This window comes from Chelonoidis abingdonii, chromosome 2 (assembly GCF_003597395.2).
Source record: "Chelonoidis abingdonii isolate Lonesome George chromosome 2, CheloAbing_2.0, whole genome shotgun sequence".
NCBI lineage: Eukaryota > Metazoa > Chordata > Testudines > Testudinidae > Chelonoidis > Chelonoidis abingdonii.
Genome location: NC_133770.1, coordinates 123,081,153 through 123,096,899, shown reverse-complemented (window position 1 = coordinate 123,096,899; position 15,747 = coordinate 123,081,153). Strand labels below are relative to the sequence as shown.

Sequence of the window (15,747 nt, the reverse complement as noted above, 5' to 3'; positions counted from 1 at the left end):
TAGGAAGTTTGGAGTGCTCAGCAATTTGAAACTCAGACCACTTATTTAGATGCCTAACTATGGGGTCAGTTGTATAAGTTTACACATCCCAATTTGAAAATGGGTGCCTAAGTGACTTGGGAATCCTCACACAGTTAGTCTGTGGCAGAGCAAGGCAGAGAAGTGATATCTTCTGATGCTGAGCCCTGTGCTTTAACTATAAAGCAGTATTCTTTCTGGTTGGGAATGTCCAGGGCTCTCCATCTGCTGCCTATCATGAGCACTTAATTCACTGAAAAATTATTTTAAGACTATTGCACACACACTCATTGACATTTTTGTTTGTCTTTGAAGGACAGCTAGCTAAGCAGAATAGTCAAGTATGTCTTGAAACCTCATACTAATTGTGACAGTTTATGTCCAGCCTGTCTAATGTGAAAAAACAAAATAAGTGATCAGTATAGAAACAATTTAAGAAAGATAATTCCCCAAATTCCGATGGGAGGTGGCTGAGTAAAAATGTAGTCAGAATAACTCTAGAGAAACAGAATTACAGGTCACTAATTTCTCCTTCTCTAAGGACACTGTACTCCAAGGTTCCCACTCCTGGAGAGTAAGAAGCTTGGGGAATGTTCTAAAGGCAAATATGGCTACAAGAACCTTTCGACAATGAGTATTTGGAGAAAGTCCTCTCTGGGATAGGCATGGCTAGAGTCTGAGCAGGATGCAACGGGGGTGGGGAATAATCTTTCTTCCAGGCCATGGAATAGGAGCGAAGCTGCTCCCAGGCTATTAGCACAACCTAAAGACTGGAGCAGGTACCACAGGTCTAGTGTGTCCACATGCAGGTAGCAGGGGAGAAGATCCACATAACAGCTGATCTGTCAGCCCTTGCCTGATCTACACATCCACAAGACCCACTACAAATGGCCACACCAAGAGTTTCAGGAGCTGAGTTCTTTGGGGTGCAGACCCCTGTATGAACTCACGGATTCCTGCTGCTCAGCCTGCCCTAAACTCTGGAGCCACAGTGGCTCTGTTCCCCCTGTATCTGCAGGAAAGGGGCTTGTCTAAACACACAGTTGCACCGATTTAGCAAAAGGTGTGATGTTCAACCAGTGCAACCTTGTGTGTAGATAATCTATGTCAGTTTAATCCTGTAAACAGAGACAAGACAAACTGGTGTGTGTCCATGCACAGGAAATTGCATTGGTTTAAGTCAGTGGTTTTCAGTCTTTTTCTGGAGAACCAGTTGAAGAAAATTGTTGATGCCCGTGACTCAACTGAGCTGGGGATGAGGGGTTTGAGGTGTGGGAGGGGCTCAGGGCTGGGCCAGAGGGTTGGTGTGCAGGGGTGAGAACTGTGGGGTTGGGCCGGGAATGAGGGGTTCAGTGTGTGGGAGGGGGCTCTAGGCTGGGGCAGGGGGTTGGGGTGCAGGAGGGGGTCAGGGCTCTGGGCTGGGGCCAGGGATGAGGAGTGTGGGGTGCAGGAGGGGGCTCTGGGTTTGAAGTAGGGGCTCAGAGCTGGGGCAGGGGATTGAGGCACAGGCTTGGGGTGCAGGTGTCCCATTGTGTCCTGGCAGCAGCCAGCAGCAGGTCCATCTCCAAGGTGGAGGCGTGCAAGCAGTTCTGCGTGGCTCTCACCCGAAGGCACCCCCCCACACACACATGGTAGGGGCAGCACGCAGAGTCCTGTGTTCCCCCTGCCTAGGAGCCAGACCTGCTGCTGGCCACTTCCAGGGTGCAGCGTGGTGTCAGAACAGGTAGGAACCAGCCTGCCTTAGCTGGGCAGCACCACCCATAGGACTTTTAATGGCCCAGTTGACGGTGCTAACCAGAGCCGCTGTGACCCAGTGCCTGACATTCCAGGACCCAGTACTGGGTCACAACCCACCATTTGAAAACCACTGGTTTAAGTAAATCAGCTTAACTTCACACGGTTAGTTAAAATGGTGCAACTATGTGTAGACAAGGCTGAGAGACAGGATTAGGACATGGCTGCACTTACTTTCTAATTTCTAATGTATGTGAGTGTAGAAATAACATTTCCCTATTCTAAAGCTACAGCGTTCTGTACTATAGTTGGTTTTAAGAACATTTTCATGTCACTTTAAAACTTAAAATCAAACAAACTACACTGAGATTAAAAATGAAGCATGAAGTCTGAGAAACGGAAAAGCTGTTTAGTTTCATTTTAGAAGCATTTTCTAGCAAATCTCGATTATCTTAATGTTATACTTAAGTAACTCTAAATCCTAGTAAACCTTATTGTGCGAGTGAGGAGTCAATTGCTTTGACAACTTAATCTGTAAGAACAGTGGGTTAAAGTATTCATTACACAATCTGGCAGAAATATGAAACAAATAAAAGGAGCTTTCATCCGAATCCATCCTTGATATTCATGGCTTTATACTTCAGAATCATAACAATAAAATAAATGATTCTAGGTTGACCAGATGTTTAATGTTGGTGGGAGGGATAGTGGGTAACAACAGAAAGGGGATGGTCTTGGTGGTAACAGGAAGAGGTGCTTGGGAGAATGAGAGAAGGGAACCTCTGCTCTCCTCAGCCAAACAAACCTCGTCCCTCTCCTACAGGAGGAATGCAGGTTAAAGGACAAGTACAGAGGGGTGGGGGAGTCCCTGGAAAGTTCTGGCAAGAGTGTGATAATCCTTTTAGGAGGAAGTCCTTGAAGCACACATGTTCTCATTACTTTTAGTGACATTCACGTGGACACACCTTGAAAACAAGGATATTTTGGTTTTTAAGGACACAGTCACCCTATACATGCTGACAGAAATCTGGTGCCTAAAATTGCCGGCACTGACTTCAATGGGAGCAGGAGCAGGCTCTTTTTTATATTATCTTACTGGTCACTAAATACCGTATATAGCTAAAGTGATTTACAGAAATATTAACATAAGGAATTCTCAGATTACAGTAGCCTGGTTGAATTTGCTAACTCCACCATGTGATTCAGTATGTGCAGGATTTAGGATGTACTGAAGTAAAAAGAGAGGATTTTTGAATGAGATTTTTTTATATTAGCATATTTGCCAATTTTTTTATTTTTATTTTTTAAAAAGAAGGAGATGGAACTTGACAGACTGTAAATCTTTTCAAATTATTTCTCTGTTAAAGATTAAATGTTCTTAACAGTATTTCTCTGTGGGGCACAATAATGTATCTTTTTCTAGAACGCAGGAATACTTACGTCACTATATGGAATTCTGTTTTGGTCCATTTCTGTCTTCCACAGCCGGAGCAGCAGGTTCCTATACCCCTGATTAAATGGCCCAGAGTAAGAGAGAAATCCAGTGGCTAGAAGAACATTTCCCACTAATCGAATAATTTGATTTTGAAAATTTTTGCTGCTTTCTGTCCAACGAATCTAAATTTTAAAATGTTGTAAAGAACTTTGTTAAATAGGCACAAAATTCAACTGAAGTTCAAGTCAAAGCATCTATTTTTAATTCCAAGTATATTTTTACTGCTAATTGAATCAAGAGTGTTTTGGGCTTAAAACATTCTATTCTGAAAGCATAAGAAGTTTCCTAAATATTTTTTTAATTATTCCCTTAAGGTTATGAATTTCTATTCTCATTTGTTTTGTATGCACTATTGCCCTGGTCTTACAATCTTTAGTAAACAAAACTCTCATTAAAGGCAGTGACAGTTTTGTCCAATGAAGACTGCAGGACCAGGCTCTGTGTATCCCCTTATCGTGCTGTTGGTCTCTGAAAGTATAGCAGACTCACAGGTCCTGAAAGATCTTACAGCTCAAGACCCATGAAAACTCACCATACTGAATTGCAGACACATGTTCAGATTTGCTCTTTCAGTTTATGTATTGGCTTAAAATATGTAGCCAAAGTTTTCAACACTTTTCATATATATTTAAAACACAATAAAAAAACAATGACAGCTTTTTCTCCTCAAACTTTGAGACTTTGTGGATGCAATGGTGGAGGCAAAAAATGTCTTTATAGTTCCTGCACAGCATATACTTGATGATGGAATCAATTAGATCAAGTCTTGCACCACCACTGGTCCAGCTGTCCTGTTTCTGCTTCAGCAGTCACAAGTCCTCCATAAACAGGTGACTTGTGAAGAACCCAAGGTAGAAGGCACCAAGGAGCCAACACATCAGACTGAAAGACACATGGTGAAATCCTGGGCCCACTAGAATCAATGGCAAAACTCTCATTGACTTCACCGAGGCCAGGATTTCACCCAATCAATTATTATAAGGCACTACCAAATGATCAACAGAGATGAACATTATCCTCCTTCAGAGTCCTCTGGAAAGGTTCAGTTTCCATTAGCCCCTAAAGCCGGGCCAACAAAGCAGTTCCCTTACCCTGACAAGAAAAGGGGATTTCAAGCTCAAAGCACATGGGGCAATGGTCACTCCATGACATGAACAAAATTTCCAACCCTAATGTGTTTTTGGGTTCAAAATATACACTCAGTATTTATTGGAAGTGCACACAATTTTGTAAGGGCAATGTTCCTCATAGTCTATCTTCAGCTATGCATTCTGAACTGAAAACAAAGTCTTTTAAAGATGTGAAATGCTGCCAGGCCTTACTTTTCTACTGGGTGAAAATTATAAACAGTGTCTGTGACCCAATGCTGTCCTGCCCATGGGATACTGACAAGTCAAAATTATACCTTATTGGTTAACATGTTTGTCAACTCACAGACCTGCAACTGAAAATTTTTTCCAGGGTAATAGTCAACACTTTGAACTACTATTCTTGGGTACATATGAAAAAGAATAATTCTTTTCATAATATTTCATTCAAATGTTTAATTAAAGACCTATTTCATGATCCTATTGAAGTTAAAGGGAGTTTTGCCAGTATTGCACCCAGTGCTTGAACCAAACCTTTAGCCTAACATGAATTGCAGAATCATGATCTCAATGTGCATACAAAAGAGCCATACTAACTCAACAGGCTATTATAACTTTGTTATATACACACAGATCCACCAAGAATTTTACATATATATAAGCAAAACACAATACATTCACACTACAATATTTAGATGTCACTTTTTGTCTGTGAATTTATTTAGCACTATTGATTGTTGCTATGGGTTGTGCTCAAAGCAATTAATTTTTGCCGGATCTCTGTTCAGCTGCATCAATACCTTTTCTCCACCTAATCCTTCAATTAGGGCTGTGGCATTATTCATCTTCCGTCTGCATGCCTCAGCATCATCCAGTAAAGTTTGTTTCTCTTGCATGGCAGCATTATACATGGCTTGTACTTGGTCCAGTTCCCTCTGTTTCTCATCAAGCTGGTTCTGTGCATTATTTAATTCCGTTTGGGCAACTGCTAGCCTTGCTTCCTGCAATGCTAGATTTGCCTACAAATAATTTAGAGTGAAAAATATTAAATCCCAATTATCTGACAGTTCTAACTCATAGCATTCATTCCATACTACTATAGTGTGGTATTACTGTACAGTAGCGGGGTATTATTTTAATACAATGCTTTGTTTGAAACCACAAAATTTGAATATAGTTTCTTTTTTCAGTTTTAGTTACTGCTGGCAAGAAATCACAACATTAAGTGTTTTGGTGCAATATTAAACTGCTTTGATTAGTTAGTAACTTCAGGCTGATCAGTTAATCATACAACGCATCTTCATTTTCAACAGTTCAAAATCAGCAATACACTCGAAAGCCATCATGAAACAGCTGTACGCTAGGGACTTTAGGCAATCTGTTCAATATTATACCCAAGTCTCAAACTTTTGTAATTTCTTCTGAGGGCAAGAACAAATGAGAACTGTGACTTTTGAATTACGAACAGCTAATTAAGCAAACTACTGGTTTTCCTCCCAATTACTTCTGTGATAAAGTAAAAGGAAGCACAATGTACCAGTTGCACTAAGCATGCATTTTTGCTCTTCCGGGAGCTAAAATTCAACCAACATGCTTCACCTAATTGTTTAATGCTTAATTACTAATATTTAATCATTGAAATCTGGGCTCATGACTGGTGCGTTCCTACCAGACAAAACTGATGTTTATTCAAGGAATTATGAAAAGTTTATTCCAATATATACATAATTGTAAAAAATCAGGGAGCAACTAAACGAAACCTTGTTTAGTAATCACATTTATAATAAAAGATTGTTTCCTGCTGAACTGGTTATTTTGGAATTTAATGAGAATCTGGTATAATCTGCATGTAACTTAACTTTATACTCCTTTTGTTACAAGATTTCTGAAGTGGTCATGTATTTTCTGTCAAAAGCTTTATTACCCATATATAACTCATAAAAGATTTCACTTAGGCAAATATCTCCCACCTTGCCCAAGCCAATAAACAAACAGAACATTGACACGATTAGGATGACACTGTAAACAGTCTAAACAAGCACTGGTTTGTAACACAGGGCTCTGCTAAGAATATATCCTTAATTCTGATTATAATATGCTGAAATCCAGTGAATTGTCCTTGCTTTAGTCAGTGAAATCCTTGTGAAAAATAAAAGCCAAGTGCATGTCTTGAGAATCCCAAGAGCAGGGCTGGATTTAGTGGCAAGTGACCCAGGCAACTGCTTGGGGTGCCAGACTTGGGGGTGCTGGGCTCGGGGTGCTGGCTAATTTACTCAAAATCTAGTGTTCTGTTTTTGTTGCAAAATATTTGACAAGAATGCCAAATTATTGCTTGTGGTTTCCGGGTACAATTACTGGTATAACTTAGCTGATGCTCTGAAGCAACATGAAAAGTCACCTGGCCATTTTATGCCTACTCCAAATGGATAGAGACCGAGTCTAGGCTTAAGCTAAATAAATGCACAGAGACAGAAAACCAGCGCATTATTACTGTAGAAATCCAGCATTGGAGGAACATGCTCAAGTGTCTGATCTCAATTACCCTCTTCCTTGCAAACAGGGGAGGCTAACACTTGGCTCCTCCTCTTGTGCCTGAGGCCCCTTCCCTCCCCTTCTGTCCTCTCTCTGCCACAGGAACCAAAAGCATTCCCACCGTGGCCCCCTGACCCCAGTGCCAGACAGCCGGAGGGAGAGGGCCCAGCCCCGTTGCACCACAGCCTCGACTCCCACAGTGCCTGGGCAGCGCAGCCACAGCACCACCACCCTCCCCCACCCCCGCTGCTGTGGGTGGCCAGGCAGTGCAGCTACAGTGCCCCCAGCTCCAGGACTCTGGGCATCTGGGCAGCATTGTCACCACGCCCCCAGCCCTGGGGGTCAGGTGGCTGGGCAGCACAGTCACTAATTCTGCCCTGGAGCTCAGGTAGCCAGGCAGCGCAATTGCCATGCCCCCAGCCCTGGGTGGCCTCCAGTCCCAGTGTTCAGGCACCCAGTCCCAGAGCACCGGGCAGGCAACGTGGCCCAGCACCAGCTGCCCCGGTCATCCCAAGTCCCTTCAGGAGGCATGCTGGCCTGGGGGCAGAGCAACGATAGGCTGTTTGAGGAGGCACAGCCTCCCCTTGCCTACGATACCCGCCGCCCATGCTTGCAAAGAATAATTTGGCTTTCCACAGCTCGTTGGATACGTTGTTCACTGAACATAACAGTAATTTCCTTGGTTTGGTAGAGCTCCTTGGGAAATACCACAATGTCATTCATGAGCACCTACACTGAGTAGTTCGTAAAGAAGCTGTGGACCATTACTGCAGCAAAACTATTGAAAACAAATTGACGGACCTTATGGAAAGGAAGGTGCTTGATAATATATTGATCCAGCTCGGCAAAGCCAGGTACTATGTCGTAATAATAGATTCCACACTCCCTACATTATTCACAGTGAAAAGATGTCATTTACAGTAAGATTTGTTGATGACGAGGATGGCTATACTTAAGTAAAGGAACATTTTACCTGTTTCTGGTCTGTGGACAACTCTATTGGAAAAGGCCTAACAGAACTGTTCATAAATAGTCTGAATGAGAATAAAATAAAGCTTCAGGACTGCTGTGTCCAAGGCTATGACAATGGTGCTGTCCCTGCCAGCAGGTATATGGGATCTTGGGGAGCAATTACCACACAGGTGGGGTGCAAAATAAACTTTATTAAGAAAATGCAAAAACAGGTAAAATTCAATAGTGAGGGGTATGGGGTTTGTTAAGGTAGACAATTGGGGAGGGGTTTCTTTTAGCAAATAGTATAGGGGGTTTCAATAGTGGGGTACAATACAGTGGGGTACAATACAGTGGGTAACCAATTAACACTGAAGTATAAATGTAACAGGTAGCTAACAATTTTTATGTAAAAGGTGTGTCAAAGCAGCATATAGCCAACTAACAGTTATGGGTAAAATGTGTCACAGTAGTGTAAATGTAAAATGTGAGGTGTGTTAGAGAGAAAAAGGGTAACCAATGGGGTTTTATGCTAGACTTCAGTAATACAATTGAGGTTTGGGGGCAATAGGAGCGGGGTGGAAGGGATTAAAAAGGAGAGAGAGAGAGAGAAAGGCAGGGGTAGAGGAATGAGGTTGGGGGATGGGGGAAGAGGAGCAGGTGAGCAGAGAGCAGAGGGAGATTCAAACTTCAGGAGACAAAGAGGGCAGGCAGGCTGCAGGTTTAAACAGCAGAGAGACTGAGGGGTATGGGGTGACTGGAGAGCTCGGTGGGGGCAGCAGGAAGACAGACTTAACCACAACTATACAGAACACAGCAAAATCTTATCTATGACCTAACTTAACCAAGACTACACAAATTAGCAAGTAACAGAACACAATGCAACAATTTCTTAAACCTAACTTACAGAACACAATACAAACAATTCTCTAAACCTAACTTAACCACAGCTATGCTGGGTGCTGGTTAAGTCTGGGTGCTGGGGAAAGAGAGAGAGCAGCTAAGATAATAAAATAAAAGTATAGAGAATTTCACAGAATTTCACAGAGGGATTCTTACCAGCCCCAAAGGAAGCAGCAGAGGTAAAAGCAGCAAAATCATCAGAAGGCTGGGTACAGTCTCAATAATCAGGAGATCTCTCAGGCAGCAATTCGTTCTTCGTGGGGGGGGGTTTCAAAAAACGGGAGTACGCTCAAAAATAAAACGAGAGCGGAGAAAGGACCCCCCAGAACCCCTGGCTGATCAGACCAGGCAGCAATGCAGGAACCTTTCTGAGGTCTGATCAGAAAATGTCTGGTTTTAAGGGCAAACTTAGGCAGTTTCCCACCAGTACTTTTGATTGGCTCAGAGGCAGGGGAGAGAGAAAAAAAAAAAAAAAAGGCAGGTGAGCACAGAGACATGTCTGGGCAGAGTCCTGTGCAATAGGTGACTCAGAAGCACATGAGGCCTATGACTCATGCCCAGGACCTTAAAAACACAATAGGCCTTGCAACTGGACATTGTCCACCCTACACCGAGCCCAGGTTTAACAAGGTGATAACAGGACTAACCCTTTGAACAGGGCAGTGGTCCCACTTAGCACAAGTGGCCATCCCTTTGAGAAGGGCAATGGCTCTTGGTAAACAACTTTAAGGGGCCCTCCCTTTGAGAAGGGCAGTGGCCCTGCTAAACAACTTAACAGCCAGGGAGGGGAGGCCACAGGAGAACAAAAACAAAATGGAGTATGGGGACAGCTGTAAGAAACAAAATGGACTAGGGGGATAGCTGTAACAGACAGGTGCAAACATGACAGGAAGAAACAATGGTGTCCAGGCAAGGATCCTTGCGCTGAATCCAAGAGCTTTCTTTGTGCTTGTGGCGACCATTCCTGCAACCTGGTTGTGTCAGATGCAGCATCATTTTCTTTACAATCAGTATCTCTCTTCGGAGTACTACAAAGGATATGCATCCTCTTTTCAGCATCAATTATCAGCTGCAAGATCCTCACCGCCATGTTACAAATCTGACTGCGAAGCCACTAAGTGATACTCGCTGGGACAGCTGCATTGACCAAGTAAGGCCAGTGAGGTACTAAGTGACTGAGGTTTACGACATACTGATGGAACTGGCACAGTCAAGTAAAGCCGAGGCCAGAGTCTGACACGAGGTGCAAAGCCTGGCAAACCAGATCACTGACTTCAAACTTCTGGTCTCAGTTGTGGTTTGACCCGATATCCTGTTCCAAGTAAAAGTTGTAAGCAAGGCATTACAAACTCAGTCGATGGACATCATGACCACTACTACTTTGATGAGAAGCTGCCTTGATTTCTTTGTGGCCTACAGAGACAACAGATTTGAAGATGCTATCACTGCTGCCAAAGAAATGGCAGAAAATTTAGGAGTTGAGCCTGTCTTCAAGGAAACTCGTATTCATCGCAAGAAGAGACAGTTTGGTTACAAAGGCAGAGATGAAGTGATGGGAAGCTCGGAAGAAAAATTCTAGAGGGAGTTTTTTTGCTCACTTTTTGACATGGTTTGAGTGTCCTTCGAAGGAAGGTTTGGACAAATGAAGCAGCACAAAAAGAAATGGGGCAGAGGAGAGAAGAGGTTTGTATGACCTTAGTAAGCTGCCGGCGGACAGGAAAACACTCTTGGACAATTGTACAGACCTTCACTGGACACGGGGAATGTTCAGACGTCAATGATAAAGACCTCTATGTCAAATTGGACAACTTCTGTCACATTCTGCAACACAGGAAGCACTGTCTTCTCCAATTCACTCATAATGCAGAGCTGACAGACACTTTTCCGAATCTGTGGAAAGCTTTGAGGATTCTGTTCACGCTGCCAGTCACAGTCGCAAGTGGTAAGCGCAGCTTTTTGAAGCTCAGGCTCATTAAAATGTATCTTCGATCAATGATAGCTATTTTACCACTTCAAAATGCCATTGGTCAGTCTTTGGAGCTTTGTAACACTCTGAGTTTGCAAGGGCAAAGGTGAGAAAAGCAAGCTTTTGAACTAAAGGACTAGAGTTAACATTCTAAGGCTGTCACCTACTGCAACACTATTTAATACTAGTCCACCAAAGGTTAGTGCCCAGTTCACTTCGTTGACGTTAGTACATTTCAGTTATTCTTAAGATTAAAAGGTTTCTATAAGCTTAGAGGAAACCATTTTTATTTGCTTACATATGGCACAAATAAATACAGATTTACAGATCCTAACATTTAAATTTATCATCTTATCTGACAGGCATAAATCATGCATGCAAATCATGCATCAAAATCATGAGATGGACTACCAATGCAATAAAAAATAAGGTATTCAAAAGTTTAATAAATGGAGGGGATCACTGAAGACGCTCCTCACCTGGAGCACCATATGGTCTAGAGCTGACCCTGGTCAAGAATGAGAAACATACAGCATGAAGTCTGGTGGGCCCTAAAAGACAAGACTCTGTCAACAGAGAATTAGAGGAGCAAATCTGATTTACGTCAACAAAGGAAGAGTACACTGTTCCATGAATTCAACCTCAGGGGAACAGCAATGTCAACAAGAACTTCAGTAGATATTGCCACTGAATCTGATGACATACAGCAGATCATAGAGACCAGGCTGGTGATGGCAATTATTTTATAGTGGAAAAAAGCAAGGAAAAATACACACCACGACACCTAAAGGGTGAGGTGTGTGAGACAGAGAGAGAAGACTTGAGAGAGAGCTTCCGCCTCGCCGCTGAATGGGGTATTTGGAGCTGAAAGCTAATCCAACACAAAGAGGCAGGTCTTTGGGAGAAAAGAACTAAATAAATCAACTGGAACAGGGAGCTTAGGTATCAGGGCATGCAACTGTCATGGAGTGTGAGGGAGTCAGGGCCCTGCACCCCCCCTCTTCCTGAGATTCACCATGACTCTCAGCCAGCCAGTAAAACAGAAGGTTTATTAGATGACAGGAACACAGCCCCAAGTGGAGTATATAGGTACAACCAGAACCCCTCAATCAAGTCCTTTTGGGGGGTTTAGGGAGCTTAGACCCCAGCTTGGAGTTCCCTGCGTTGCATCACCCAGCCCAAGACTCAAGACAAAACCTCCTCCAGCAGCTCTTTTCCCCCTTCCCCGAGCTCCTCCTCTCCTTTGTTCAACCTCCTGGCCAGAAGGTATCACTTCTCCCAACTCCCCTCCTGGCTCAGGTTACAGCTCAGGTAGCTTCCTTCAAGGGAAGTCCCCCATCCCCAATGTAACTCCCCTGCAACATTCCCAGGTCAAATCCGCCCCGCTTCCCGCTCCATTACAGCAGCAGAGCCATTTTGGAAGTAGGAACTGCAGCTGAATCAATCTCCAGTCAAACTAATCAGTGCAGCTGGCCTGAAGTGGGCTGCCTGATTGGCTACCTCACCTGACTGGTTGGAAGAGTCAGCAAACTGGCTCTTCAGTACTGCAGTTCAGCAGCTGCTCAAAGCATTAGCCCATGGCTATGATAGTTCTTGTGCCTGCTTGTTCCCACTCCTGTTCCTGCCTTGGACCCAGTCTTATCTCACTCCAGGGAAACCAGTCCTGACTCTTGGCTGCAATTCCTTACTTTTAGCTCTGGAATCTGACCTCTGACTCTGATTATCACCCTTAGCTCTGATTTCTGACTTCTGATTTGAACTCTGACCCTTGGCTCTGGTGCCTGGCTTCCGACTCCAGCTCTGACTCTGGTCTGTGACTCCTGGCTACTGACTCCTGCTCTAACCACTGGGCATGACCGTCCATGTCCTGGTCACTGACAGCGTGAGCAGCCAAGCACAAACAATAAGAGAACTAGGACTGATCGGACAAGCATGGATTCGATAAAGGTCAGTCTCTCTCTGACAGAGATAGTGGGAGCCCTACAAGACCTTGCAAGCAAAGATTGCTGTCCTGCAGGCACAGAATGCAGCCCTGTAAGCTCAAGCCGTGCCACCTTCAGCTGTGACCCCTGCTCCTCATGGGCTCAAGCTCCCCCTACCTGACAAGTTCCATGGCAATTCAGTGTCAGGTCAAATTTCTTCTCTGCCCACAATAGTACTCTACTGACCAAGCCTGAGAGGGATTGATTATCAGCCTGCTTCCCAGGGAGGCCCTGACTTGGGCGTTTCCACTCCTGGAATAATCAATCCCGCTTCTGGGACAATTTGAGGACTTAGTTCAAGCTATGGTGATGATCTTCAATGACCCAAGTCACAAGTGTGCAGCCAAAACCACACTTCAAGTGTTGTAGCAGGAATACTGGCCAGTTGCTAAATATGTAATGGAGTTCTGATATTTGGTGGATGAGACCAAGTGGAATGAGGCTGCCCAGTGTTATCATTTCTAGCTCACCTTAATCAACGATATCGAAGATGAACTGGAATGGGTGGAATCCCTGTCCATTCCAAAAGTCTTAGCTGACCTATGCATCAAGATTGACAATCACTTGACCAAACACTGGCAAGAAAAAGATATGGTCCTCTTGGCTCCTACCAGTCCTACTGGTTCAGCCCTTCTCCCATAACCAGTCCCTTCCTTGTTGCGCAAACCCACGCAAGTCAAGGATGCCCCACCCTGCCTCTCAACATGGAGAAGAATCAATTCTGGGCATCGGCCTATGCCTATACTGCAGGGAACTAGAACACTTTGCATCAAGCAGCCCTGCCAAGGTCCAATCTGTGCCCTGGTCTGGAAAACATCAAGTACCAACCTCGAGACGGGGTCCAGGTTGGGCTGGCATTCCTTCCCCTCTCCCCAGCAGCCCACACCAACTCATGTCTGCCAGTACCCTGGTGATGGCCAATCAGGATCCAACATATTTCCAACTCCCTCTCAGGCTCTGGCACTCTGTGACGCCTGATACCAACCTAGAGGCACTAGTGGACTTATTTGCTCTCGGGCAATTTCACAGACCTGGAGTTTGAGCAACCACACAATATCCCCATCCAGTGCAAGGATCCTCCAAGTTAGTGGAGTCCATAAATGGTTCACTCCTTTTGTTGGGACTGGTCACCCACTGGATGGCTCCCCTAGAGTTAACTGCCATTTGAGGCCACCAAGAAATTTTCCAGTTTGGGCTAATTCCTGCACCAGATTCAACTATTGTCCTTGGCATCCCCTGGTCCATCACCCACAACCCACACATCTGCTGGTGGGCAGGCACAGTACACTTTGACTATGTCTTGCCAACAGTCTGTTTCCCATGAGCTGACTCAGGACCAGTAACCCACTGCAGTGTACTGTGTCCTCCTCCAAAGAATTCAAAGGGAGGATCCAAAGATGCAAAGGGAAGATCCAAAGGCAACTCCCATGACCTCTCCAACAGCTCCTGGGATTCCTGTTAAATATCAACACTGTGCAACATGTCCAACAAAAAGAAAGCCGACAGCATACCACCTCCTCACAGCCATAACTTCAGGATTATGGGAAGTCAAGATAGTGACCCCTATAGTTAAGGTTACCACCATTTTCTGTTATAACAACCTGTTTGGCTTATAACTTTGCCAAACTTTAACTATTCAGGTTGATTATTATCTTATTTTTAGTCAAAAACAGTTCAGAAGAGATGAGGGAAACTTTTTTCCCCATTGTAAAAAATTCTTTCAAACTTTGTGTTGAGAAGCTCTAGCATCTCCATACTTTGGAGCAGGCACTTGAAATTAGTCACAGAGGTATCAGAAATGTATCTTTTTCTATCAAAGTGAAAAACCACCCACGTTTGCCCAAGTAAGCCTTTGAAAGATTCTCATATACGGTCAGGAGAGATTTGTTAGAGTTTGGCAGCTAAGTTCTCCAAAGATTCCATTTGCTCCAGCTCCTCACAGATTCTGCATACGAACTGAACAGCCTCCCGAGGCTGTGGAGGCTGAGCAGGAATTTCCTTGCAATTGCTCTTCCCAGCAGCAAGCCCCAAACAACCTTTCACTAGGCCCAGGGGAGACTCATAACACAGGCCCCCATCCCAGCCCACACAGACACACTAATTAAAGCTATTTTTTGTCATGGTGATGGACTTTTGGCTTTCTGGCTGAGCCCCTCCCTTGGACTGAGCCCTGGTAAAGTGTACCCATTTCTTCTCTGTACTTGGGGCCTGCCCATCAGCAGGGAGCCACTGTGGCATTGTACTTTCAATATTCTTCCATGCTGGAGCCCATGCAGAGTGAAGGAGAAGGAGAAGCTGGGCTCTGAATGAGGCAGGGTCCTGTCTAAAAAATAGTATGTGATCATCCAGTTAAAGTCTATATTATAATGTATATGCATCAGAGGTTGAATGAAAGTTGCACAAGCAAACTTAATTCTGGCATTTCCCAACTTTTAACTGCTTGACTTTCCAACTTAGTATTCTTTTAACATAGTTTCTTTCTAAGTAAAAGGTTTAGTTATATCAACTGTGATGAGAAATTATTTTTAATCCATGTGTTTTAGCATTTTAACCCATCTCTCACTAGTGGAAAATAAATATATGAAATACCTTAAGGGGAAGGACTTCTTTATTAATACTGTAGAAGTATGCCATTGCTTGTGTCCATGAACATAGACCTGCTACATTCCCGCAAACTTTTTTAGCAGTCTCCAGATTATAATCTTCCATGTCTAAATAAGGCTGTAGTAGTTCCACAATCTCTCCTGTAATTGAATCCTATTTAACAAAAAAGAAATATATATATTTTTATACACACACACACACAAACACAGCACATCATCTTATCATGCATATAAAAGTACAATACATTGTAAAGCCAAAAAACTGTAATTAGAGGATTTTATTTACAAGAAATCTAAAGATAAAGTTGAACTATAAATTAAATTGCATGATTGTGACCAATTAATTTTCAAGCAAACATACAGTATGAAGACATGATCCTTACCAAAATAATCACTTTACAGTGTGCATAATTATGCTTATTTTTAAAACAACTGTAAAATGATATTGTTCTTCAAAAATGTTTTTCTTTAAAAA

At 43.5% G+C, this 15,747-nt stretch overlaps 1 protein-coding gene across 2 annotated transcripts in view; it reads right to left on the bottom strand.

Moving 5' to 3' along the window:
* LOC116821627 (dynein axonemal heavy chain 5-like) overlaps positions 1–15,747 on the bottom strand; it is a 295,723-nt gene that overhangs the window by 99,433 nt on the left and 180,543 nt on the right. For both annotated transcript variants that reach the window (XM_075062654.1, XM_075062655.1), the window contains 3 exons: positions 15,259–15,426; positions 5,136–5,354; positions 3,193–3,369 (listed from right to left, as the gene is read on the bottom strand). In XM_075062654.1, the coding sequence (XP_074918755.1) occupies positions 3,193–3,369; positions 5,136–5,354; positions 15,259–15,426 (564 nt within the window). The remainder of the gene's footprint in view (positions 1–3,192; positions 3,370–5,135; positions 5,355–15,258; positions 15,427–15,747) is intronic.